Source organism: Acartia tonsa, chromosome 12 (assembly GCF_053477335.1).
Source record: "Acartia tonsa isolate MP-2025a chromosome 12, ASM5347733v1, whole genome shotgun sequence".
Taxonomy (NCBI): Eukaryota; Metazoa; Arthropoda; class Copepoda; order Calanoida; family Acartiidae; genus Acartia; species Acartia tonsa.
The window spans coordinates 45,254,602-45,282,113 of NC_137271.1; the positions used below are offsets into that span (position 1 = coordinate 45,254,602).

A 27,512-nucleotide genomic window follows, 5' to 3' on the forward strand; every position below is an offset into this window, starting at 1 on the left:
AAAACGAAATAAAAAGGCTTGGACGTCTTTGTTTACAACCCTATATTTGCTTTTTCATTTTCCCATAGAAATATTACCTTAAGAGGTGCAAACGAAACTTCTTGTCGTTCAATTGGTTTGTACAGCGAATCTGTGTTCTCAGGATTTCTGATTGGTTTAAAAATGGCGTCAATTTAAAGTTTTAAGAGCATTTTTAAAAAAGTAGTAACTGTACAATTACATGAAAGATTCTAAGATTTTAAAACAGTTGTAGAACGCTAAAATTTGTCATGGCAGTTGCTTTAACATGTTACAACATAGAACTGTGAAAAACCGCGGCAAAATATGGCGCCATTTTTATTCCTGATGCTGTTATCACGCTTAATTTGCGCGGTGGTGCGCATTCCCTTCCAGGAGTAGCGTTCCCCAGCTGGCAGCAGAAGATTGGTTACAGGCGCGTAATATTTAGGCACGTCAACCTTTACCAATCCGTGTTCATTTCAGTATTTACAAAATAAAATAGCATTCCAATCAAAACAATCTGAGGTGGATTCTTAAAAAAAAATTAGGGTCACTTAGTGAGGCAAAATTGTTTTCGTAAAATATTCTTCAAAGTTACATAAAAATCTGAAAAAATTTGGTACTTGCTTACATGTGGTAGACTGGAGCACCGAAACCCCCCCCCCCCGCTTAGTTTTGACAAAAATCAAAAATAAGGGGGGGGGTAGTTTTTTAATGTCTGGAAAACGGCAAGGAGGAAAAGTGCTCAGCAAGGCAAAGACTTAACCCCCCCCTTAATTTTGAAGAAAATCAAAAATAAGGAAATTATGCCCCAAAACATTAATATCCCTGTAATAAGGTTTCCCCTCTGGTATACTGGATTTACTTGATTTACCTCACTCAACTTTCTGGCGTGTTGTACAGTGAAAAAACTACCCCCCCCTTATTTTTGATTTTCTTCAAAATTAAGGGGGGGGGGGGTTAAAAACTACCCCCCCCCCTTATTTTTGATTTTTGTCAAAACTAAGCGGGGGGGTAAAAAACTACCCCCCCCTTATTTTTGATTTTTGTCAAAACTAAGCGGGGGGGGGGGGGGGGGTTTCGGTGCTCCGGTCTTCACATGTAAGCAAGCACCAAAAATTTAACCAAATCTTATGTTTATAACCCTTTTATGATTTTGTTTAATTTTTGTAGATTTTTTTATGCGATTTTGGAGGATTTATCACAAAAAATATTTTGCCTCACTAAATGACCCCAATTTTTAAAAAAGAATCCACCTCTGTTGAAGGCCATATTTTCAAGAATAAGTAATATGTTAAGGGGACTAAGCACAGGTAAAACAGCATGCCTTTAAAAATCCGCAAACTCTCATCAAATAATTTAAAATACATAACCAACAACTGAGTATGTAATACATGATCAGTTTTGTTAATAGGTATATTTTTGCTTTTTATGATATTATATAATATTTATTCTTAATCAAGTATGTTTTTTATACCATTCATAAAACATAAAAAGATTGAAATCAATGCTTTGAGCTACAATATATCTTGCTTTTGTTAATCCCAAAACAGAGGTGATTTCTTTAAAAAATAGGGTCACTTAGTGAGGTAAAATCATTTTTGGGAAAAATCCTCCAAAATCGCATACAAAATCTGTAAAAATTAAATTAAATCATAAAAGGGTTAATAACATAAGATTTTGTTTAAATTTTGTAGATTTTTATGTGATTTTGGAGGATTCTTTACAAAAATAATTTTGCCTCACTAAGTGACCCTAATTTTTTAAAAGAATCCACCTCAGTTCTATAGTATAGATGTATATACAGATAACTACCTGCCTCCCTTTTCCAAGAATCTTTTTTTGTCTGCAAATTGTTTTCTGTCACTTGGCTGTGTTAATATTCGCGACGCTATTGGTTGATTTTCATTGACCCAATTGAGAGTCGGCACAAGGTCCTTAGGATGGGGACACACAGTTATTTAACCCCTTCCCCCTCTTGTTTTTTACTCTAATTTAGTGCAAAGTTTATTTAGAGAATATGTTTTTGTCGTTATAGCTAAAATAAACACACGTTCCTTGAACCAAGTTTTGATAAAAACAATGTCTGACTTCAAAATCTTGTCCTCAAACGTAGCCCTGAAAATATCAATATTGTGAAAATAGTCTACAAGTATTATTCCATTACAAAGAAACATACATGCATTAGTTGGGTTTTTGCAACCCAAGTGAAACCCATCTTTTATCTTCCTTATGAAGGGCAACCCAAGTGAAACCCATCTTTTGTCCTACTTATGAAGGCCAACCCAAGTAAAACCCAACTTTTGTCCTCCTTATGAAGGCCAACCCAAGTAAAACCCAACTTTTGTCCTCCTTAAAAAGGGCAACCCAAGTTAACCCAACTTTTGTCCTCCTTATGAAGGGCCACCCTATAGAAAGGAGGGGCCCTTATGGGTCTTGAAATTATTGAGATCTTTAACAACAGACAGACGGAGAGACATAATTTCTGTCTTATTTTGCTACAAGTTGCACAATCTGCTTACCTGAAAGCTCCATCAGGTTCGCTCAAAGCCCTCTTAACAATTCCACGAATACCAGCCACAGATTTGATCTGGGCCCCTTCAAATTTAGCAACCTCCAGACTTGAATTAAACATGCCCTGAAATTAGAAATAAGTCAATCGAGTGATATAAAACCATTGGCAAAAATAGGTATTTTCTTACACTTTTTTCAGTCATTGCTAACATAAAATGATTTTTCTTTTAATTAGAGATGGCAATCCAAATCCATTATCCGAAATCCGCCCAATTTTGTCCTAATTTTTGGACCCATTTTCAGAATCCGCAATTAAAAGATGTGTTTCAGATTGTTATGACTTTTGTAGCATTTATTTGTTTATTTAAAATGTGGCAGACTAAAACCAAAAAGTATTTTATTGTTTCTTATCTTCGGAACTTAGTAAAATGGTTGGTAGCATCCAAAATATTTCTGTACTTTATTTTCACTGTAGCTTATCATGCTTGCTTTAGGTTAGGTTAAGTTAAGTAAGGGTTAGAAAATAGCAGCTGTAGGGGCTACAATGTTTTTATATATAAAAAGAAATTTAAAAAAATTGCTAAAATCCGCAATCCGCGAATTATTCCGCTTTTTTTTCTTGGGAATTTTTGTAAGAATCCGAATCCGACCTAAGAATTGGTCGGATTGTTATCCCTACTTTAAACAGTTGTTTGTTGTAAAATTAATATTATTATCTTTATTTGAAACTAGCGGCTTCGCCTCTAGCCTCTAGGGACTTTGTCCCAAGAGGTTTAATCAAACCAATATATCGTATTTTAAAGAAAAATTTAAAAAAAAATATGTGGTTGGGGGGGGGGGGGGGAATGTAAAAATTAAGAGGACTGAAATCATTTTTTTCTCTCTATTTTTCTCCCCTCTTTGGTGAAAAAAAACTAAAAAATATGTGGAAGGGGGCATAATATGAATAAAATAAAGAGTTCTGAAAATATTTTTCCATTTTATCCCCTTCCTTGCTAGAAAAAACTAGGAGGGGAAAAAAAATAACAAAAAATTGTAGCCGGGGGGAAACAAATAAATCTTGTACAGAATAAACACCCCTGACGAGGGTTAAAATATAAAATAATTTAAATACCTTTATAAAAGCAGTTTTCTTGAAAATTTTGTAGGGTTCTCCTGTAAGCTTTAGTTTCTTCATAACCTAAAAATACAATTTGCATAAACACACTTTACATCTTATACTAGGTAGCTTAGTCAAGGAGGAAAAAAGGATTGCAGATTATTCTAATAGTTTGTACTTTTTTGAAGGACACTTAAAGAGAGTAAGAGAGGGGTAGGTTTCTGGTAGAATCCGTAAAGGTGTGTGTTTTAAGGCTTAAAAATAGTAGTAGAACGATAATATTCACTAAATATGTGTATTTCTTGTTGAAAAGAACAATAGACAAAATTTAAAAAGTTAACATACATTTTTATCGTTCTACTACTGTTTTTAAATTATAACACATAACCTTTACGGATTCTACCAGAAACCTACCCCTCTCTTTTTCAGCGCATTTTCCGTAAAGTTGTGTGATAGCGTTTAGTTAAATGCGCTTGTTAAGTCAAACTGTTCTTATTTAAATGAAATGGTAAACTAAAGATCAGTTTGACTTTTAAGCGCATTTGCCTTAACGCTAACACACAACTTTACGGAAAATACGCAGAAAAATGATTCGCCTTAAATAGGTACCTAATTACTAATTTAAGGGAAAAGAGTTTTAAGGGACACCGCTCTAGTTTTTAAAAATAATAGTTATTCATCGCATCGTATTATAGACAGCTTTCCGCGGATATAAACATGTACAATTATAAGACGAAAACCAGATTTGTTAGCCCCGAGATGCCGAAGGCACGGGCTAACAAAACTTGTTTTAATATTACGATTGTACATTTTTATATTCACAGAAAACTGAATATAATAAGATACTAGATTTTTCTGTGTCACGTGGCTTAAAACCGGTTCTAATCCAGCGGAAATTAATCGGTTTGGAAACCAAACTGGAATGGAAATGCCTTTACCTGACTTGATTTATCCAGCTCCAATACAACTCCGGTGGCAACAATTCTGAAATTCTCCTGTTTTTCAGCCAGGCTCTGAACAGCCAACATACCTGGACACATGAACAAATAAGGATGACAACATCCATAAGCAGCGAGGCACAAAATATCATTGGATGGACAAACGGACATAGTGAGTTACAGAGCTGAAATGTTCAGTTAAAATAACGAAGAAAAGAAATATAAAGAATAAGCAACATCTCAAAGAAAATCACGAAACACTTAAAAAATATGGTTTATTCTTTTGAAGAATGGTCGACAGACAGACAGACAAAGCAACGTATAGACTAGATGCGCACACATCATAGGAATCTTGACTGAAAATTTCAGCTGTCTGTCAATATTCAATTCACCTGCAGTTTAGAAAATCGTTTTCACCCAAGGCGTTACGGACTGACGGGACAGATAAAATGAAAAATAGAGTAGCTTCACTACTATTAAGCATCTTGAGCATAACATGAAATGCGACCACAAGCATAACAACTTAAAAATCAGAAAAAAAAACTATTATCAATACATCTAAATAAGTTAAGGTAATGACACTACTGACCGACAAATTATAAGGCGGGTGGCTCCGCTGCCAACACAACATACCTGTTCCTTGCGGGGTTATAGGTCCCCAGAAGTAGGCATCACAGTGTAAATGTTCCGGGGTGTATTTCAACATGCGACGTCTCATATTATGGTCTGTCACAGAATAGATAGGGAGAGTCTGGAATCTAGAAAACAAATATTTAATTCTTAGCACTCAATTACAATTAGTGGTTGCAACGTTTGGACACTCAACTTAATTAACAAACAAATCAAAATTCAAAGTTGCCAAGCCAACGAATAAGAAAACGTTTTACAAAACTAAGTTTTAAAAACTTTGAGGACTAGTGTAATAAACAGCCCAATTTCTCCTTTTCACTTATAAGCACTACTCAGCAATGTTTATAATCAAGAAGAACCATCAACCATCGAATGCTCTTAGAAAGTCAAACTGACAAAAATAATCCTATTATTTAAGTTAAGTGATAAGATTATTATGTCTGTAGCTCAAGATTTCGATTTTTGGGAGAAGCATTACATATGTTCTGGGATGGATATGGGCTAATTTTGCCCCCCCCCCCCCCCGCCTAAAAATTTTATAGTTAAATTAATGGGCATAATTTTTGTTCAAAATGGTTCAAATTTTTATACAAGTGTTTTTTCACCAAAAGGTAAGGTATTAATGAATACAACTTCAATTCTTGAATTTAAAAAAAAAGTCACAAAGAAGACTCAATGAAATTGAAATAATCAGCAACAAAACAGACAATAGCATTTTTTGCAATAGGGGACTATACATAAAAAAGTGATTCAAAGCACCTTCCAGCAGTGTTCTTTGTTTTGTTAATATAATAGGGCTATGTTTATTGTTTAATATCGTTATATTGATTTTAAAAGATTAGTTTCACTATAATTTACATTTCAATGTTTTATTTATACAAAACCATGGTGAAACTTTTTTAGTTGATATAACGATTTTTAACATAACCCTATTATATTTAGAATCACTGCTGGAAGGTGCTTAGAATCACTTGCTCTTGTTCGTGAATAGTCCCCTTTCATTTTTAAAATTGTGTAGGACTAGAAAACTATTTGCCATTATACTAGTTTTACCTTCTCCACCCAAGGGAAACAATGAAAGGATCTCTGTTCTTTAAGATCTTGGGAAACCATCTGTGTTTCTTTAATCTGGTCTGTATGTATCCAATCTCTTCCTCTCCTATAATATAAGAAAACTGTGTAAAACCCAGGGAACTTAAGAAATATGACAATTGACGATAAATTAATGTACATGGTGTTTCAGAAAAAACTGCGTTTTCCGTTTTTCTGACACAACCAGAAGGAATACAGAAAAAACGATTATATGTCCTTATTCTCTGTAAAAAAGTACATCAAATTTATAACAGGTGTTTTTCATTATCTCTAAAAATACGGCCTCTATGATAGGTACATAGTTTCCAAAAATGCTTTATGTGAAAAATGTTGTGCAAGAAAAATTAAAATAACTCTTCTATTATGTATAAAAAAATCGTAGAATTTCAATATTAATTTAGAAAAAGGTATAAGAAAAGTACCTTAATGAGTTTTAAAGGTAAAATGCTTTTTAGCTCCTCACAAAAGCATTTTTAAGAAACTGCAATTTGTCATTTTTTCACAAATCTTGATTGTGACGCATTTGCAGTAAAAGAATCTTCTTTAGTAACGTAGGATATAGTAAAAAGAAAAAAACTCCTTTTTATTTGACAAAAAAATCTCTAAAGACAAAAAAGTTATTGAAGTTTGAATTTTTTTTATTAAAGCATTTAATTACAAATTATGGATAAATTATGAGTTTATATCTTAACCTGTCAATCAAATTAAAGGATTATAGGAATAAATGAGGGGTGGGGATTTACGAACATGAGCAATTTTTAAGGTCATGTTTCTTAAGTATACAAAAAGAAAAACTGAATATTTGTTTTCAGTGAGGGAATTTTAAATGAAATTTTTAGTGTAATTGGTAGAAAATTGTATTGGCCGTATTAAGATGTTGTTTTCAAGTGAATAAATTTTTGAAAACCATTCTTAAGGCACAAAATTCTTCCAGAAAAAAGCATCATACGCATCTTTTGAAATATTTATGCTTTAAAATAGGCCGTTATTTTCAGAGATATTAAAAAACACCTGTAACAATTTCGATGCATATTTTTTATAGAGAATATTGACATATATTTTTTTTTTTGTACTCCTAATGGTTGTTTCCCAAATTTGGAAAGCGCAGTTTTTTTTAAACGCCCTGTACATTCCCAATGATGAGCAAAAGTACCCCATATCAGGGATGGTCCGGCCCACTAATTGTTTTGGGCCGCCCTTAAATCGGGCCCCTTTTGGGCACCCCCCATTTTAAGCTGATTTTAAGAGCAAAGGGGGGATGAAAAAGAGAGCGGGGTTAAAATAAGGTTAAAAGATTTTTTGGGTGATATTAATTATTATATTAAAGTAGTAAGCCTTTTTTTGTGTGTAGCGAAGGATCTCGCTAACCGATATGGTTCTCCTTTACATTAAAGCTTCTTATACGTCCTGATATGGTTTCAGGCTATTTTATTTCTAGTAATAAGTCACGGTATGGTTTTAAGCTATTTGTCTGCTATTCATTATGAAAAGAACAACCTACATTATATTAAAATTATTTTTTTTCTGTTCTGTTCTACTATTTTAATCATTTCTTACCTTTAAGAAGCCCGCCAACAATAAGAGGCGTGGAGGGGTCATAATTTTGTATGAATTCACAAGGCATGTCGTCTATCTCTATTCTGACATACAAGCCAGGCCTATACCCCTCGAACAACACTCTTTGGGAATCGTCCATGGATTCAAATTCACTTTTGTTTAGCTGGGTCTGAATAAAGTTAATAGAATTTCAATTGGTTTAACAACATCTCATATAGTTCATCCTTTCTGAAAGGAGGATTTTTGGCGCATTTTTTGTGGTCTGTCCTTCCTGTGCATTTTTAGTGATTGAATATTTCTGATTATTTAATTTTGGTTCTAGGTACTAGTGTGTAGGCAGAGACTTTGCGGCCAGGCGTTTGGAAGCTAGATGCGATAAAGAGAATGGCCTAGCAATTTCATATTGATCCATTAACATGTTTTTAACATGGCAAAACAACCTTTTAAGGCAACTTTAAAAGTTATTCATCGCTTTGTATTATAGACATCTTTCCCCAGATATTAAAATGAAAAATTATAACAAAACTGGCATTTATTCTATGATTTTTCATTTTATGATTCGGAGAAAATTGTCTGTAATGCGATGATATTAATACATTATTTTTCAGTATAACTAAAGACTGATTCAAATCTAGCAGATAATTATCGGTCTCGAAGCCATACTGGAAATTGAATTCAGTGACACGACTTCTGTTCCATTAAAAAAAAAAAACCCTTGTATTCCTACCTGTAAATCAACTTCTTTTCTAAGTTCATCATAGTAAGTGGAATCAGCATTTCCGCTTCCATCGACATCGTCGTACACAGCATCAAACTGTCTCTTCAACTCGATTTTTCTCAAATATCGAACCTACAAAAAAATAATAAATCTTTAGTTATCATTAAGAAATGTTTGCAATAATAACAAGGATGACAACATCCATAAAAGCGAAGCAATGAAACGGTAGGACAAACGGACATTAAAACTTGTATAGTGTCAGAACTGAATAATCAGAATATAAATGTACAAGAGTCGAAGCAAAATTGTAAGTAAATTTGTTGAAAGACTGTTTAATACAGAATAATATTTATGGACATTGGACATACTTACATTTTTAGGACTTAATTATAGAGATGCTTCGCTTATAACATTGTACCTTGTTGCAATAGGAATCAGTGTTTCAAAAATAAGATTAATCGGATAATTCTACCATACAAACATTTTAGGTCAAAAAAGTAAAATATCAACATGTTTAAAATGGACATACGGACATTTTGGTAATGACTTTAGAGTTGATACGCTTTCTAAATAGTACCTAACTACTACAGGAATCACCATGCAAAGTTTGAAATCGATAGGATAATTCTAACATGCCTAAATAAACGAAAAAGCTAACCGTGACGGACTGAAAAACGGACCCTAATTTAAGAAAAGCTTCACTTTTAAAAAGAGATGTATTAATTTGGAGTTATAAATCCTTAAGGGATTGGAAAATAACGAATACATATTAAAATGGATATAGAATATATGTACTTTATTACAGGGGGAAAGTTGTCGTCAATTTAGGTTGCTAAAGATAACATGGATATCACTTATTGGTCTGTACGTTCATTAAGTAGGAGGAGAGCGAATGGGATAGATTTGGGGAGGATCATTATTTTAACTAGCTAAAAGTTTTTTTCATATAAAACCATGGTGAAACCTAACTTTTTAGTCGATAAAGCAAATATAAAACATATAACTAGTATATTAACTAAAAAATGCTATGGGACAATGCTGGAAGATGCTTAGAATCACTTGCTCTTGTTCGTGGATAGTCCTCTTTACGTATAATTTTGTCAAAACTTGTATATTTAAATTTTGTATATTCAGTTCTGACTCTCTACAAGAGTTAATGTTCGTCTATCATACCATTTCAGAGATTCGCTTTTAAGAATGTTGTCATCATTGTTTTAAGGGGGGGGGGGGGGGTTTAATGCAACCATCTCGTAATCAGTGAGCAAATGGCACTTAGAATTCGAATTTCCATCTATAATTTTGCATGAGTAATCCTTGGTAGGTCTATTTTCCCTAAATCGAACAAAAAGTTGGAAAAGTAACGGCTAATGTCAAATGTCCAACTGATGCTGTTTTAGGTGTGGAGAAAATTACCTGCTACCTCCAACTTTTGAAACAACTCCAGAAGATGGATCCAGAATTATTAAAGTACATGTTTTTATCGTTTGAAATTCATAATTAGCTAGAAAAGACAATAATGGCTACTAATTTCAGACTTTAAAGACATTACCTGGATTCCGTGAACTTGCCGGCATATATCCTCCCGCTGTGGATAGCAAAGAGGAGCTGCTTAGCCAGGCCACGGAAGTTGTAAGTATTTATTTCATATTATGTAAATATTTAAAAAGAAAAAGTAATTTTAGCATTAAAGCAGGACCAAAATGGTCATAACTCAATTTCAATATTTGTTTAAAATCATTGTTAAAAAAGTTTACTTTATAAAAAACAGAAAATTGAAAAGATTATATTGTATTTAGAAAATGAAGTTTTCCTGTTACCTGTAACATTTGAGCCCTTAGAGGACATTTAAAGGAATTCTGAGGTTTGTTTGATTATTATACATTTTTTGTTAATTTATGTATTATCAAAATTGCCGTTAATATGCAATATAAAAAAAAGATTCAAGATATTTCAAAAAATAGAAAGACAATTAAAAGTTATAGTTAATAAAGAATATTTAAATCTTTTAGTTGTACCTGATTGTATCTGGAATCATCTTGTTCTATCTGTATACCTGCAAAAGCCCGAAAACAATAGTGGTTTTTGAGTAAGGTACAATGATTATTTAATATTGAATGAAAATTTATCATTTTAAAGATTTTTGAAAAAGAAAGAAAATAATGTTTTTTTTACTTACCAAGTTTATTTCCTTTTAAGATTTAAAAGTTCAACTTGCAAAGTGTGATGATGAAAAAGCTCCTATTTAAGAAATCTGCAATCCCTGACTAGGTAAAAGTCATTATATTTGTATTTAATTTATAAAATTTGCTAGTAAACTCCGGGTTATATTTTGTAGCACCATAATTTATTGTGTTTTTTGTAGCACCATATTTTCATATATTTAAAACATTTATAATTTGCAATTAAAAGAATATTTTTTTTATGGAATGATCTTTAAACTTGCTACCAAATGCATAAACTTTCAAGAAAATTAATCTTGTTATTTTTCTTTGCAGTCCTGGCAAGCCAATAAGCTAAGCCAACGTATATCAAATACCTTTTTTCTACCAATTGTTCAATGCCTATTGCAGAAGACTATGGTAAAGCTTCCTGGTAAAGATAAGAAGAGAATATCAACATCAGACTGAGACTGTATCTAATGACTGAAAGTGGATTGTATCTGAGGTATAAAATTAATCCTTCCCTGGAAATCAGATGTCCTATACCTCCTCCCTGGAATAAAGGAAGCAACAACCTGGACATTTGACAGCTAACGGCTCAGCTATTTTGCCATTTTTTTTATATTTATATAATATTGCAAATTAGTCACGAAACCTCTCTCAACATAATACTCTTTTCTACTCTAAAACGCTATCAAACGGTTCTAGACGGTAGCTGTTGGTACTAGAAGTTTTAAAATTGGTTATTGCTATCATTTAACATGAATTAAACCAAAAATATGTTTTAAAAAGTCAATTCCTACGTAATTGATGATGGATTTACCCTGAAAATAGGCAAAAAACGGCTGAACGGCTGAGCCGCTAGCCGTCACTTTTCCAACTTTTTGTTCAATTTAGGGAAAATAGACCTACCAAGGATTACTCATGCAAAAGTTCAGATCGAAATTCGAATTCTAAGTGTCATTTGCTCACTGATTACGAGATGGTTGCATTAAACCCCCCCCCCCCCTTAATTAAAGCTAACCTAACTATAATTTTGCCATAAATAAAATTAACCTTTCTTTCTTCTTTAATTTTCTGTTGATTTCCATAATCCGAATAATCCACATGGCGGGGGGTGTCTTCTTCTTCCTCTCCCTCTTTCTTACCAGATACTTTTTCTCCTGAAAAATAAATAATTCTTGTCATTACATTTTTCTTAATACCCCCTCAATATTTACTAGCTTCAAGATCCTCAATGTTTAACTGATAACTATTTATTTCAAAATCTTCATTGCCAGCCTGTTTTAAAGTCCTGATTTTTTTCAACTTTCAAGATTTTGGCGTTGAAATGTTTCAAGATTCTCAATGTTCACCTGTTTTAAGATTCTCAATGTTTACCTGTTTCAAGATCTTCAATGATTACCTGTTTCAAGATCCTTAATGTTTACATGTTTCAAGATCCTCAATGTTTTTAAGTTCTAGGATCTTCATTGCTGACCTGTTTCAAAATCATTAATGTTTTCAAGTTACAAGAAGATTGTATTGCTAACCTCTTTCAATGTTTACAAGATCCTGAATGTTTACCTGTTACAAGATCCTGAATGTTCACCTGTTTCAATATTCTAAATCTTCCTTGCTTACCTGTTTCTAGATCCTCAAAGTCTCCGTAGACCTCTTCCTCATCTTCCTCGTCCATTTTTAATAACTCTTCTGCATCCTCGCTCTGCCCCCATTTACCAGTAACAAAACAATCCTTAATGAACATTATGATTAGTCTTTACTATGTATGTACCTATAGCTAAGTGCTAGGCTGGAAATTATTAAAAAAGTGTGGCTCTGATTAAACTACAGGGGCGTATATTCTGCACGGGTTACCCTGCTAAAGGGGGGGGGGGGGGGGGGGGAGTGTGTGGGAAAATAGAAAATATGTTGGAGGGAAAAAATGAAAAATTAAGATTACTGAAAACATTTCTTACAGGAAAAACTAGGGGGAAAAAATATTTTGTAGCCGGATAATAAACAATTTTTATACTCCCCTGTAAAACCTAACTAAACAAGAAGCACAAAAAAACATAAAGCAGATGTTAAGTGCCCATAAAAAAGAGAAAGATAAAAGGCAAGAAAAGTATAGATGTTTAGCATGACCGACAAACCAAAGGACCATTTAAGTTTTATTCTACTATGTTCATTGGAAAGGTGCATTATAGTATATGTACTAAACCTAACAACAAAAATATTGACTTATTAAATGTTATACAAAAGTCAAATTATTAAATAATTATATTTTGTATTATCCATTCTGTTATTGTAGTTCATAGATTCTCATAAAAAACAACATACCTTTATTCTATCACACATATCCTGGACGCTCCAATCATGAAGATTTTCAACTTTGAATAGAGAACAATCCATTCCATCCGCTTGACGTAAGCTTTCAGATTTGTTGTCTTGGTCCTAAGAAAGTAGTGTTTGAAATCATTGAAATCCCTATAATTATATGCATATACATTTTTAAATTCATGAAGCATAGATCACAAATATCCCCAAAAAATTATGAAAACTTTGTTGGTGGGAGGTTATATTGTTTAATTTAAATTTTAGATTAAACATACCTTCATATTCATAGAATGCTACTATTATTGTAGAATTTAAATTTCGAGTAGGTTTTTAATGAAGTAAATTTTGAAGATAAATAAACATTATAAGCATAAAAAAAACTTCAGAGCATATCTAGAAAGTTTAGTTCACAAAAAGTCATTTTTACCTTTTTAATGACCTTAAAAAGGCCACCAATAGTTCCGCCTTCTTCCTCGCTGTCATTGTCATCACCACTATCCTCAGCCTCTTCTATTTGTGCTTGTCCCTCCTCCAGCCTCTTCAGATGACCATACACAAGCTTCCTGCACGCACAGTTGGGTTGAAGTGTAAAAAAAAGGCATAAAAATGGTGAGCATAAAGGGAAGAGTAGGTTGTGCTAAAATTCCGTAAAGGTACGAGTTTTAAGGCTTAAAAACAGTAGTAGGACGATAATATTCACTGAATATGTGTATTCCTTATTGATAAGAACCATAGACAAAGAATTTAATATATTTATATTTTGTGAATATTACCGTTCTACTACTGTTTTAAGCCTTAAACCTTGTACCTTTACGAAATTTTAGCACAACCTACCTCCCCCTTTGAAACTTTATGAGGCCAACAAAAAGTTTGAGTCTTAAGTTTTGAGGACTTCTGATTATTATGTCATAATATAATAATATTATAATACTGCGAACGGCAATGGAAGTAAAAAATATTATAGAATTCTATGTAAATGTTGTCCAGTTATATTTTGTTTATTTTAATTTTGATGCCAAGGTTAAATAAATTAATTTTAAGATTCTTTATGCTGATTCAACTTCAATTTGACCGTTCCTAAGACTAGCTGTTGAGCTCTGTCTGCTGTAGAAGGCATCTCTCGCCTTGGTGGCTAGGTCACTCTTCCACCGAAGTGTTCCTTCTGATTATACATAAATAACATTTTTAATTTTGACCTCGCAAACCGTAATGGTCCTTTTTTAAATCTGATTTAAATCATATTAGTCCTTGAACTAACGGATTATATCAGGGCTCGGCGACAGCCGCGCGTAAGCCGGGACTAAGCCTTAAATTAAAACCCATTTGGATGATTTGAAAAAAATATGAAGAGGGTTTGTCATATTTGGACAGATATAAACTTCCCGTTAATTTTTCAAATTGTTAAATATTGATTTGTTTGAGGTTTACAGGTGGCTTACATGCGGCTGCCAAGCCCTGGATTAAAAGGGGGAGGTAGGTTGTGCTAAAATTCCGTAAATGTGTGAGTTTTAAAAATTTAAAATAGAAGTAGAACTCTAAAATTTGGTATGGCAGTTCCTTTAATGGGGTATAACGTGTATATTTACTATATTGTACTATGTTAGAGCAACTACTATACAAAATTTTATAGTTCTACTCTTATTCTAAAGTCTGAAAACTAACACTTTTACGGAATTTTAGCACATCCTTTCTCCCCCTTTATTCATGGCAAAAAAAAGGAATGATCATGATATTAATAATCAATATGTTATTTTTTCCTTCTTCGTTTTCATCGTCTGAACTTTCTTGAGCTTTGCCTCCTACAATATTAGACTTTTTATCTTTTTCTATTTTATAAAAAAAGTGAGTTAGTTGCAAAAAATGCATTTCAACTTGAATTTAGTGAATTGAATATTTTTTTCTGTTCATTAGTTTAAACTACATCTATAGGACATATATTTGTAGGAGTTTCAATTTTCTACCTGGTAGTTTGAATAATATCAAGACTTGAAAATTGTATTCTTGTGATAAATGTAATCTATATAGCTGGCTTTTTTCACAAAAACAGCATGACGATTAATTTAGAGTATTTAGGCTTGAAATACTTTTTCTAAAATGCACCTATTCCTATAATGTCAATGAAACATTTAAACTTTTAAAGGTGAGTTAAGTTTGAGTAAAAGGAAGAGAATAAAATTCCTTGCTGAACATCCATATTTCTTTCATCTTTGTTTTCTATTTCAACAGTATCCTCCAGGTTAGGCTCTATGACATTTGTTTTGTATTTCAGCTGAATGGTTTTTTTTAGTTTTGGGCACAGGAAAACCCCCTACCATCCCTGTTTTTTTAAAAATAAATTGAAATGAAGGGGGGGGGGAAGGTTATATAATATATTTAAGATTTTTGTTTGTTTATTATTTAAGGGTTAGCTTCATACATGCTGTTCTGTTTGACTCCACAGTTGCGCTAGGTGACCCCTGTCTCCCTTTTTAGGTGGGTGGCCCCTCATAGTGAGGAGGGTGGCCCCTCATAGTGAGGAGGGTGGCCCCTCATTGTGAGGAGGGTGGCCTCTCATTTTGAGGAGGGTGGCCCCTCATTGTGACGAGGGTGGCACCTCATTGTGAGGAGGGTGGCCCCTCATTGTGAGGAGGGTGGCCTCTCATTGTGAGGAGGGTGGCCCCTCACTATGAGGAGGGTGGCCCCTCTTTTTTTATAGGGTTGCCCTTCATAAGGAGGAAAAAGTTGGGTTTCACTTGAGTTGCGAAAACCCAACTAATGCTTGTATGGTTAGGTTATATCTGATAATGGGAAGACGCAGGAGATTGTCATAGAAAAAAAAAGCACTTCCTCCGTGTTTTTAATTTAATAAAAAGAACAAGGTAAAGGGGGTTCCAGTGCTCAACAAGCACTTTCAAGGGAAAGCACCAATTAATTTAAATACAAAACAAATTCCTTCATCTGACTCAGATTCTGACTCATTATTCTTAATTTCATTCAGAGCTTTGACAACTTTGTTGTGGGTAGATGTATCTTTCTCTGTGGCTAACCTGAAATTTAGAGGGTTTTATTTATTGGTTGAAAAGTTTGGACGCTAATCATTAGAGGATTTTTCCCCCCGGCTTTTTTTAAAAATTGAAGTAGTGCAGTTGCAATTATTATGCCTTTTGGTGAAAAAATACTTGCGTTAAAATTTTGGACAAGTATTATGCCCAGTAATTTTACTTTGAAATTTTGACGCCCCCCTTATGGGGGTCAAAAAATCATTGCATCAGAATTATGGCTTCATGGTGCTCCCTGAATAGGTCTTGAGGAGTAGAATCGGAAATTTTTGAAATTTTCAAAATATCTCGTTCCTAACCTGAGAAAAGTTAAAAAAAACCTAAAAAACGCTATTTTTGAAAATTGGCCAATTTTTAGAGGTTTTATGAACTTTTCTCAGGCTAGGAACGAGATATTTTGAAAATTTAAAAAAAATCCTGATTCTACTCCCCAAGACCTATTCAGGGAGCACCATGAAGCCATAATTCTGATGCAATGATTTTTGGCCCCCATAAGGGGGGGCGTCAAAATTTCAAAGTGAAATTACTGGGCATAATACTTGTCCAAAATGATTAAAATTTTTACACAAGTGTTTTTTCACCAAAAGGCATAATAATTGCAACTGCACTACTTCAATTTAAAAAAAAGCCGGGGAAAAAAATCCCCTAATAATCAACTAGGACCAACCAACCACAATAAAATTCCAATAGTCCCTTTAAGCATACCTTGTCTTTGAAAACTTAAAAACTTGTAAAATCCTGCTAGATTCATAATAAAAAAATAGGAGAGGCAACGATTAATAGATCATAAATACCAAACTAAAAATGTTACGTTACCTACAGTTATGTTTTATAAGAATTTTAAAGGATTTTTTTTTAAATTTTAGACCCTTCAAAATTACTTAAAAATAAAAAATCATCAATAGAAGAAAAAAACAACACTAACCTAGGGTGAAATTTGCCTTCTTTTAACGGTTTAGCCTTCGGCTTGCTCACTTGATCACCAAACTTGGAAGATTTCTCCTCCTCAAGATTGGAGGATTTTTCCTCCTGTTCAAAATCTTCATCACTTTCCTCCTCCTCGGAAATACCGGAATCGCCACCAATTTCCTGTATTAACATTGCCTTATTTTATGTTAATCCAAATGTAATGTAAGCTTAATATTATATAGGTCATGGAAATGTTTTTAACTATTTTGGGGGATGAAAATTTCGAAATTTCAAATGAAATTGCCCCTAGAAAAAAAATATCCGACCTATCTTATAAAAACTAAAACTGAAAACTAAGGGGGAACGCATTACCCCCCACCCCTCCTCCAAATGCCCTTAGAGGCCTAAAGGGACGTAGCCACTAGTTCAAAACATATAAAGCAATTTTCCTTGAGAATCGCATTATTGATGTCTTTAACAGTTTTCTGTTTCTTGGCAGAAACATTTTCTTTCAATTTTGATTTTCTTTTGGCGGATTCTTTTTCTTCTTTCTTGAATGTTATCTCGTCTTCACTGTCTCCATCTATAATAAGCAATAGATATAAAGGGTGTGCCAAAGAAAATGCGGACATTTTTTAAATTGAAATTGCGTGGCTTGTATTAGTAGTAGAAATCTGATACGCATACCGTTAGGACCGCTAAGAAGTATTTTTTTTTTGGAAATATAAGAACGATTCCTGTGCTACATATAGTTAGGGAGCTACGTGTTAAAATGTCCCAACTGACTTAAAACTTGACTTGCGAGTATATTAGTAAATATTAGACAATAATTCTTGCAAAAAGACGTGCGTACATTTTTAAAATTGAAATTGCACGGCTTGTGTTAATGACAGAAAAATGTTACGCATACCATTAGAACCGCTATGAACTATATTTTTTGAAAATATAAAAACGGTTCCTGTGCTACAAATAATCTAGGAGATATGTTGAAAATGTCCCAAAATTTACTCAAGTTTTAAGTCAGTAGGGACATTTTAACACGTAGCACAGGAATCGTTCTTATATTAAAAAAAAACAGACTTCATATCGGTTCTAACGGTAGGCGTAACATTTTTCTACTATTAACACAAGCCGCGCAATTTCAATTTTAAAAATGTCCGCATTTTTTTGCACACCCTTTAGTACATCAAGATGGTCAAATTGGCCCAATAATCCAACAAACTTAAAAGAAAATTCTAGCAGACAAACTCTTTATTTTTTGTTAAATACATTTATTTCTAATGACATGAGAGACGAAATGCGACTATTCATGAAAGACTCAGACTCATTATGAGCACGAAATTATCGTATATCTGCCCTTTCGTTACTTCGTACAAAAAACTGAGCTCTTTCTAACCAATAACATGGCCAGGTGGTTTCTCCTTTTTCCTTTTTTATGTATCTAGATTATATTCAATAAATAATAATAATCTTTAAGAATAAATTACATGTTTTTCTTTGTTAACTTCAATTAAGATTTCTTCAGTGTTATTACTATTAATGTGTCTATATCCATAAATTAATTCATAAATAAGAAATTAGTATTTTAAACAAAGTTGGGCTGGATATCCGGCCATTTTCAATATCCGGCCGGATACCGGATATTAAAACTATCCGGCAATATAACTTTTTATATTTTACTATAAAATTTTTTTCTTGCTACTTCAATATCCGGTTATCCGGCATTAGAAATCAGCCGGATATCCGGCCAAAAAAGTATCCGTTCAAACACTAATTTGAATAAATATGATGTTTTTCCCGTCTGAAAGTTGTTAATATTACCTGATTCTTCATTCTTGTTGGTTTTCTTTGATTTGCCTTCAGGTTCAACTTTATTTTCATCGCCGTTGTCATTTTCATCTTCGCTATCGTTTCCATCTTCTTCGCTTCCGTCCTCCTCCCCACCACTACCATTTTCTTCCTCCCCTCTCAACTCTTGTTCGTCCTCACTTTCTTCTCCATCACTTTCCTCTCCCTCCTTTCGTCAAGGATAAGGGTATAAGCATGTAACTTTTATTCAGTTCAGCAAATCTGTTCACAAAAATTTTCCTTTTGGGATGTAGTTTTCCTATCTAAAAAAAGTTTTAGGATTTGGCCTCCAGGTTCAGGTGCTGCAGGCCTCCAGGTTGTCTCTAGACAGGCAAAATGTAATTTTTTTTTGAAGAGTTGGAGGTAAACTTATAAAACAAAATATACATCTTTTTAAATGTTTACATATTTGAAGATGCATATTTTGTTATATAAGTTCATCTCTAACTCTTCAAACAAATTTTGTATACGGAATCTGACTTTTAGTCCAAAATTTGACGAATTAATCTGAAAAAGATTCGGTTTGCTATTTATGATGAAATTACTTAAGCCCTTAATCCTGCCTGGTCGCCAGAAACAACATCATCTTGTTCATCATCAAAGACAACCTTTCTACGTCCTTTCACATTCACCTCCTTTCTACTGCCTGAATGCGCCTAAAATCAAAAGACAAATCAATGCATATCAACTGTTGATACGACAGAGCTATAATTATTATTCTGTAATTATCCATGAGAACAAATGTATAAGTTGAAATATATTTAACTGAATTGTCATTGAACTAAAAAAAATCCTTTAGGTTTTATTAGATTTTGATAATAAGTAATTTGAATGAATAAATTACCCTCACCCCTTTCACTAAATCTCTTATGACATAATATTGTTAGCTTGCGTTACTTATAGAGGCCTCTAGGGACACGTAAAATTGATTCTTTTCAATCTAATTTAAATTCAGCTATTTACCAAACAAGACAAACAAACTTCCTGTTACTTCATTATAAGATTAGACCACTTGAAAATATACGGTTCAACCATTTTCTACCTATGCATTGATAGACAAAATTAAGGGTGATGTAGGTTTCGCTAAAATGCCGTAAGAGTGTGAGTTTTAAGGCTTAAAAATATTAATATTCACTAAATATGTGTAATGTATTCCTTATTGAAAAGAACTACAGACAATTTTTTTTAAAGTTTCATTTCTTATCATTCATTTATCATTTATCATTCTACTACTGTTTTAAGCCTTAAAACTCACACCTTTACGGAATTTTATCACAACCTACCTCCCTCTTTATTTTTTTTACCTCTGATGAAATGGCTTCCGACTTTGTAAAGAACTTCATCTCACTTTTGCTCAGCTTTTCTGTCAGTGTGGCCTCTAAAATATAAATACAGGATGCAGTTTTTAATCATATCCAATACAGGCATTGCATACAGTTACATACACACCGGTATAAGAAACAACAAACAAGTAAAATAAATCAAAATTAAGACTAACCTCCCAAATACTTTGTCGAAATCATTCAGTTGTTGGTTACACACGAAACCTTCAGCAACTGCGGGGAGTTTAAGTTTTATCTTCTGTCTGGTTGTCAATATTGTAAAAATGATAATTCTTGATGATTCCACCCGGCCCACTCCCTATCTGTCTAATTCTACCAACATGTCCGTCTACCTGTGGAACTGACATTCTTAAAAATTGTAGCCTCGAGTCCTCCCCATGGTAATTTTCGAATATGACTATCTTTCTATCTACTTCTCTGCCTATCTACATGTCTGTCTGTCTATCTATCTAACTACCTGTAGAAATGATATTCTTGACGAGAGCAGCCTCCTCGCTATCATCAACATCCTCTGGCTCTTCTTCATTGATAGCTGGTGCCTTCTTAGGCTGAAAAAGAATGACAAAATCAGAGACCTAAAGGGATAAGACAATGGCCGTTAAATTAATGTACATTGTACATCTCCATTGATGATGCACAGAAATACCTCTTTTGTAGATTACAATTAGTGGTTAAAACTTCTGAACACAATCAACTAATCAAAATTAATTAAAGTTCCAAAAGTTTTTGAGGCAACGAATAAGAAAATAAGGGAGTAGGGGGTTCAGTGCTTGTTAGGCACTTAGGGGGAAAGCACCATAAAATGTGTTTATACCTTATTAGCTTGGGTGTCACCCATTTCAATATAAACAGCGTCCTTATCATAAACAACTCCTCCAACACCTTAAAAAAAATATGTCACTAAAAAGTTTATTGTTCTACTAGCGGCACTTTAAATTTTTTTTTAATAATACGTAACATTTCTATGTTGCATTCAAGTCTCTACGTAAATTTTTTTTTGTGATTACTTTTGGGAGGGTGTTGGTACCCTCCCCCAAAAAAGTTATAAACCTTCTCGGGACCTATGAGAAGCTACCCTGTTAATGAGAACCCAATCGGTTCAGCGGTTAGCGAGATCCTTCAGTACAAACAAACAGACAGACAAACACACATCCTGTTACTTTATTATAAGGATTACATGAAGTAGTAAGGTTTTATATGTTTGTTTGATAGAACACTGAATAAATTGAATTTCCAATGCAAGATAGCGTCACAGGAATCAGAACGGAATTGGGCTTTATTATATTATCTTCATATAAAAGTTTTAGAAACATCTTTTACAAAGCCCCTAGATGCTAGAAACGAAGCCACAAGTTAATTTAGAAAATTATAGCTACGTTGGAAGGAAAACTAAAAATTAAAAGGACTGACGGCTAAAAAACATATTCAGCATACCTGACATCGGAGCATAAATGCTCTTTTCCTTTTCCAATAGATTTCTCTTTTTTAGTTCGCTAGGCAAAGCACAGGGATCAGGAAGAAAACAAATACTCTAAAATAATATATCTATTAGTTTCGTTTTTTATGTAGGTAGGTATTGATATCTAATGATTTCGAACATTTAAAAATTTTTGTGAATTTTTATATCAAGCTTAAATAAAAGGGGTTTTTTATAAGGACTTTTAAAAAAAAATTTCAATAAGTGCAGTTGCATATATCATGCCATTTGGTGAAAAAATATTTGCATAAAAATTTGAGAAGACGAAGAAAGACGCTCAAAAAATTCTGACGTCATAAAAATGAGGGTTGAGAAGAGGAGGATTGGGAAAGAAATCAAATCCCCTAAAAAAGAGATGGATAATCCCTCATTTTTATGACGTCACATTAAGTGACTTTCTTCGTCTTCAAATTTAAGCCACTTAAGATAAGTATTAAGCCCAGTAATTTCACTTTCAAAGTTTTTGACTCATCTTATGGGTGTCGAAAATTCATTGCACCAGAACTTATAGTGCACAATAAATTCAATGCACTCAAAAAAAACAATCGGAATAAAAATCCCCTATTAAAATACAAAATATTGTCTATGAGAATGACGCTTTGTAAACTGGCAAAACACTCCTTATTTGTCTATAGATTTTGATAATATGAAATCATTTATTGATTAAACTTAATAAGCTATCTTTCCAATACTCTAACGCCCACTGGTGGATATTAGGTTAAGTAACATCTAAAAGACAACCTACTCTTTGATTGCACGACCTTTGTCTGTAAAGTCCTAACTACATTATAATGAATTGCGTTTATTTATGTACTAAGACATTCCCCCTAATCTAACTACTTATGCCGTGCAGCAGTAGGAACCATTTTTAACGTCTTTACTTATGACGCGGTGCCGGGACGATATTAGAACGATCACCTCCCCGCGGGTTATTTGATTTAACTTAGTTATCTATCTTTCCAATGTGTCTCAGTCCTTTTTTATAAACTAACACCTTTAAACAAAATTTTGAAAACATACCTCAAATTTAAAATCTCCAACGCCAGCCACATGAACTAAAGTATCTCGTTTGAGATGAGTTCCTCGCAAATACCCGTACAGACAAACTTTTCTATCACACTTCTCGTTCACTCGAATCTTAAATTAAACATTTAAAATATTAAATACCTAGGTAGGTAGTTACTTGTAATTACAAAAATTAACATTCTTTGCTACATTTATTTTATTCTAGAATATTGTTTAAATAAAAACTTTAAGGGGGTGGGGGAGGAGGATGTAGAGCTTTTTCATAGCCGTTTTTTTCCTTCAAATTCCACAAAGGAAATTACTCAAATTTTCAAATTGAAAAAAAAATTTCTAAGAGGATATTACCCAAAGTTCAATAAACTGCTATGGACAAACAGACAAAGTATGTCCTAGAGATCATGCAATGTTCAGTACATACAACAAACAACCAACCAACCCTTTGATTGCAAGACCTTTGTATGACAAGTCCTAGCTGTGCATAGAAATGAGTTGCGCCTGTTTATGGGCTAAAGCATTCAACCTACTCTAACTATTAATGTCGAGCACCTGACATAGCAGAAGTAGGAACCATTTTTAGCATCTTTTAATTATTAGGTCGAGATCCGAACCGCCCCGACAACGAGCGGATGCGCTAAGTGTTGAGCCACGGTCGTCGCAGGTTTTCTTACCTTTTCTTGGTCTGTAATATCTTCAACTCTGTCGGCCAGGAGGTAGGGATGGTTGTTCCTCCAGACCAACGGACGAAACTTCATCACAGAAATAAATCTGCCAAGATTGTGAATCTGAAAATTAATTCAGTTAAAACTATATTTTGCAGGGATCTAAAGGGATAAGACAATGACCGATACATTGATGTATATTCATAATGTTGATGCACAAAATTTTTCTATTTATTTTTTTGAACTAAAAATAAAAATAATTTTTTTTTACTTTTCTACCTATCTAAATCTAAAAAAAATTAGGTTATCAAATTCAACTACCCCCTCCTAAAATGCTCCTAGAGACCTCTAGGGGGCGTAGCCGCTTGTTAATTATAGAGTAGCTGGGCTGCCAATAAAGACTAGTATTACCTCAGTACGTTGATATTCGTTGCTGTATAACAGTCCAGATAGATAGAACAGTTTTGCTCCCTTTACGAAAATTGCTTTTCATTTCATAATTTCAAAGATTAAAGTGATAAGTTTTTTATACTCTAAAGTTGCAGAAACCCATGGATTTTTTTGGATTAAACAATGGACAATAAAATGTTGTACTCTTACAATTAAGAAAGCACGGACTTAAAACTGGTTTTGATCTTATGATTTTACATTTTTTACGGAAAGCTGTTTATTTTACGATGCGATAAATAACTTTAACGTCTGGGCAGATTTATGGGCAGATTTAATGCTATTTTTTTTTAAGGGGAGGATAAAACCCCACGAAAAATTGAAAACAACTATTGTAAATTAAAGCAATTTCTTCCCATAAAAACTTCTTTCCAGAATCTGTGTTTCAGATTTCGTTTGGTCTTCTTCAGTGCCTTTGCACTCTTGAATGTGTCCAGATGAGTCAGCACTCCCATTATGCGGGGAAATCCGTGCACCTACATAAACATATACATATTTATTTGTGCATTAAAATTAAAAACATAGTCATAAAATAAAAAAAATTAAGATACAAATACAATTGAAATTACTATAACAATGAACAACCTAAAACCTAATCAGTTCTGCCTGGGTAACCATGAATAGATCACTATGGATCTGTCTACTTTGCCCAAAATATATTAAACAAAGGTATCCTGGATCCCTTTAAACTTATAGAACCTAGTAGTATCGCCAAAATAATAACAAGATAAAAAAAATATTTATAAAATTTACAGAGCTGGAGAATTAGATTCCTTGATAAAAATAGCTATTAAAAGGCATTACCTAGGTAATTAGTTTAGACTTGATAGATTAGCAAAAATGTTTCTATCTTCAATAGATTTAAGATCGTCACTTAGATTATTCCAAAGAAACAAGGATGCTTAAGTTATATAGTAGTGTAGCTATCATTGTAGTTTGATAAAACTAGACATTTGTACTCTGCAAGAGGATTATGACACCTGAGGGAATCAGAGTTGTCTCAAATTTTTCCATCAGCAAAATATTATTTTTTTCTTCGTGCATAAAAATTGAAGTAAAAGATACAAAATGGGGTATTCCTATCCAGTTTTTTGTTTAGGAATGAAACTTTCTTACCCGAGGGAATAAATGATGGACCGATAGGTCATCATTTATTCACGAGGGTAAGAAATATTCATTCCTAAACAAAAAACTGGACAGGAATATCATTCTCATTTAAACAAAAACTCATTTTTATGCTAGTAAAATGTGGTTTAATTTTGGTTTTTAAATTTCATTTATTTCCCTGGTATAATTTTTCTTTCTTTTAGTAATTAATAAAAATTCTAAAATCTTCCAAAAAAAAATAAAAATCTTCTAAAATCATACCAGGGATATAAATGAGATACCAGGGAAATAAATGAATATTTACATCCACTATTTAAGGGGTTGTTTATATGGGAATGCAGATTCACTTATTGAACATCCACACTTATTTGAAAAACAAAAACTATAAAGAAATAGTTTAATTTTATACTTAACCAAAAATTCGTTGGTAAGCATTATTTGAAAAATAATATATGATAATGTGGTTCCAATGAATATTAAGAAAATAAATAATAATACCTGACAAATGTTTAAAAATTCGAATATCTCCATCTCAAATCCAAAGCTGGCATCAACCATAAGCAACACCAAGTCAGCAACCTTTATAAAGATATACCAAAATAAAATTAAGGTTGTTAAAATAATTTTTCCGGAGAATATAGGTTTAAACTTTTGTAATTGTTGCTTTTAATTGTTAAGTTAAAAAATTGAGATAAAAAAGACTGTAGAGAACCAAAAAAATGCGCAATTTATATTATACTATACTATGGTCGAATGTCTTTATTGGTTCTAAAGATGATGATAAGAGCCACTGAATCTAAAGGGCAGGTCTCTATTCTATTGCTAATATTTATCTTCCATTTTTGGGTTCATATTAGCCAACCTAGTTGAATTTCATTTTCCCCAGTGTTTCGGATCCGCATTGATTTTTTGCGGATCCGGATCCTCCAAATTTGGTCAGTGCGGATCCGGATCCTTGACAATAAAAATAAAATCACCAAACTTTTCAAAAAATATTTATTCTTTAATTCGAAGTCAAAAATACTTTTAATTTTCAAGTCTGACCCTAAACCTTAAAGATTGGCTCTCATCAAGAGAATGTCTGAGATTTTATATAAATTTAGGTAGATTTTTCCATTTTTTCCGCATTTTTTTTTGAGTTCAAGGATCCGGATCCGCATTTTTTTTTGCGGATCTGGATCGTTGGACTCGAAAATATGCGGATCCGGATCCGAAACTCTGATTTTCCCCATCCACTTCAATTATGGGGGTGGGGGAGTGATTTATAAATTATACAATAAATCTGTTACACTGTAAAATGACGATTATAAATGTTTTAAATATATTGCTTACCTTAGCAACATCAATCATTGCGTTGATATCGTTGGTGCACTCAATCAGGGTGATCCGTTGTTGCTTACCAGATACCAAAGTAACTGGGCCCTAAATGTTTAACAAGTATAATAACCTAAATTATTTTCTCGTTTTCATTCGAATCCGGTGGATAGGAACCTGTTCTCATCCATACGAAAAAACTATGCATAGCATTGTATTATATTCAGCTTTCTACGAATATAAAAATGTACAATCATAAGATTAAAACCAGTTTTTTTTAGCCCCGAGGTACATTCTATATCCGCGGAAAGCTGTTTATAATACGATGCGAGAAATAACTAATCCTGCACTGTAAAGCTTAAAGAATGGTATCAATGTAGGAGGGGGACCTCCCATCACCATTAATATTTTTTTTTTGGGGAGGGGTTAGTTTGTGGTACCCTCCCCTAAAAAAAGTTAAAAACTTTCCCAGTACACAAAGACAAACGAAAAGACACAGATCCTTTTACTTTATTTTAAGGATAAGGTTTCTAGTTGCTTATTAACTACTGGAAAGATATCCTTGTTCTCTTTAAAATAGCATTAAACCTTGCCATTAGGTACAATATACTATAGTTCCATCCAGTTAAAGGGAATATAGAACTAAAATATGTACACATCTAACTACTAAAAATAAAAAATAAACTTTCTACCTTAACATTATTGATGGTCTGTTTTGTAAAGTTCTTCACAAGGCTCTGTAACAAAATCGTTTTTCCGACCTGAAAAATAAAAATTACAGACTACCTACTTATAATTTTGAATATCAGGTGACCTACAAGACATAATAACTAGACACAAATATTATTTATTAATAAAGGGAGGGGGCGGGCGTGATACTTATTGAATAAAAAAAAAGTCAAATCGCCATTTCGCCCAATTGTTTGTATTTTCTCGCAAAATTAGACAATTTTGAATCATATAAGACAAACTTATATGTTTTCTTCATAAAATTTCTCTTATGTTTTCACTTGACACTTGTAATATTTCAACATGTCACTTAGGGTGGGCCCATTTCACCCTTTTTTTAGATTTTACTGTTATCATAAGTTGTGGAAGTCATATATATGTATGATAAGCCTCATTCAAGTTTCAAAAGTGACTTGGCTCTTATGGCTGCCGGCGCGCGGGGGGTATAAATAGTACCCACCCCCTTATAAAACCAAAAAATTAAATTCCTTCAAACACAGGCATGTTGCATATCTAAATGACCGTATTGAAATGCTGATTACGAATCTGAAAACCGTTTTGAAAAATATTGCTCCTAGTTTGAATAAGA

At 33.1% G+C, this 27,512-nt stretch overlaps 2 protein-coding genes across 2 annotated transcripts in view; one reads left to right on the top strand and one right to left on the bottom strand.

The window, feature by feature from the left end:
- LOC145334047 (uncharacterized) overlaps positions 1-27,512 on the top strand; it is a 344,996-nt gene that overhangs the window by 277,916 nt on the left and 39,568 nt on the right. The window lies entirely within an intron of this gene.
- LOC145334046 (ribosome biogenesis protein BMS1 homolog) overlaps positions 1-27,512 on the bottom strand; it is a 31,995-nt gene that overhangs the window by 2,458 nt on the left and 2,025 nt on the right. Inside the window, exons 3-35 of the mRNA XM_080179324.1 lie at positions 26,887-26,955; positions 26,213-26,302; positions 25,379-25,459; positions 24,127-24,249; positions 23,738-23,794; positions 23,336-23,449; positions 22,662-22,778; positions 21,599-21,695; positions 20,979-21,046; positions 20,622-20,712; positions 20,126-20,199; positions 19,385-19,477; positions 18,795-18,990; positions 17,419-17,556; positions 16,990-17,149; positions 15,958-16,052; positions 15,203-15,270; positions 14,784-14,823; positions 14,101-14,188; positions 13,454-13,586; positions 13,030-13,143; positions 12,331-12,442; positions 11,764-11,870; positions 8,558-8,680; positions 7,831-7,999; positions 6,235-6,340; positions 5,185-5,309; positions 4,552-4,643; positions 3,629-3,694; positions 2,523-2,638; positions 2,057-2,118; positions 343-457; positions 78-147 (exon numbers count right to left, since the gene is read on the bottom strand). Of these exons, the coding sequence (XP_080035450.1) occupies positions 78-147; positions 343-457; positions 2,057-2,118; positions 2,523-2,638; positions 3,629-3,694; positions 4,552-4,643; positions 5,185-5,309; positions 6,235-6,340; positions 7,831-7,999; positions 8,558-8,680; positions 11,764-11,870; positions 12,331-12,442; positions 13,030-13,143; positions 13,454-13,586; positions 14,101-14,188; positions 14,784-14,823; positions 15,203-15,270; positions 15,958-16,052; positions 16,990-17,149; positions 17,419-17,556; positions 18,795-18,990; positions 19,385-19,477; positions 20,126-20,199; positions 20,622-20,712; positions 20,979-21,046; positions 21,599-21,695; positions 22,662-22,778; positions 23,336-23,449; positions 23,738-23,794; positions 24,127-24,249; positions 25,379-25,459; positions 26,213-26,302; positions 26,887-26,955 (3,369 nt within the window). The remainder of the gene's footprint in view (positions 1-77; positions 148-342; positions 458-2,056; positions 2,119-2,522; positions 2,639-3,628; positions 3,695-4,551; positions 4,644-5,184; positions 5,310-6,234; positions 6,341-7,830; positions 8,000-8,557; positions 8,681-11,763; positions 11,871-12,330; positions 12,443-13,029; positions 13,144-13,453; positions 13,587-14,100; positions 14,189-14,783; positions 14,824-15,202; positions 15,271-15,957; positions 16,053-16,989; positions 17,150-17,418; positions 17,557-18,794; positions 18,991-19,384; positions 19,478-20,125; positions 20,200-20,621; positions 20,713-20,978; positions 21,047-21,598; positions 21,696-22,661; positions 22,779-23,335; positions 23,450-23,737; positions 23,795-24,126; positions 24,250-25,378; positions 25,460-26,212; positions 26,303-26,886; positions 26,956-27,512) is intronic.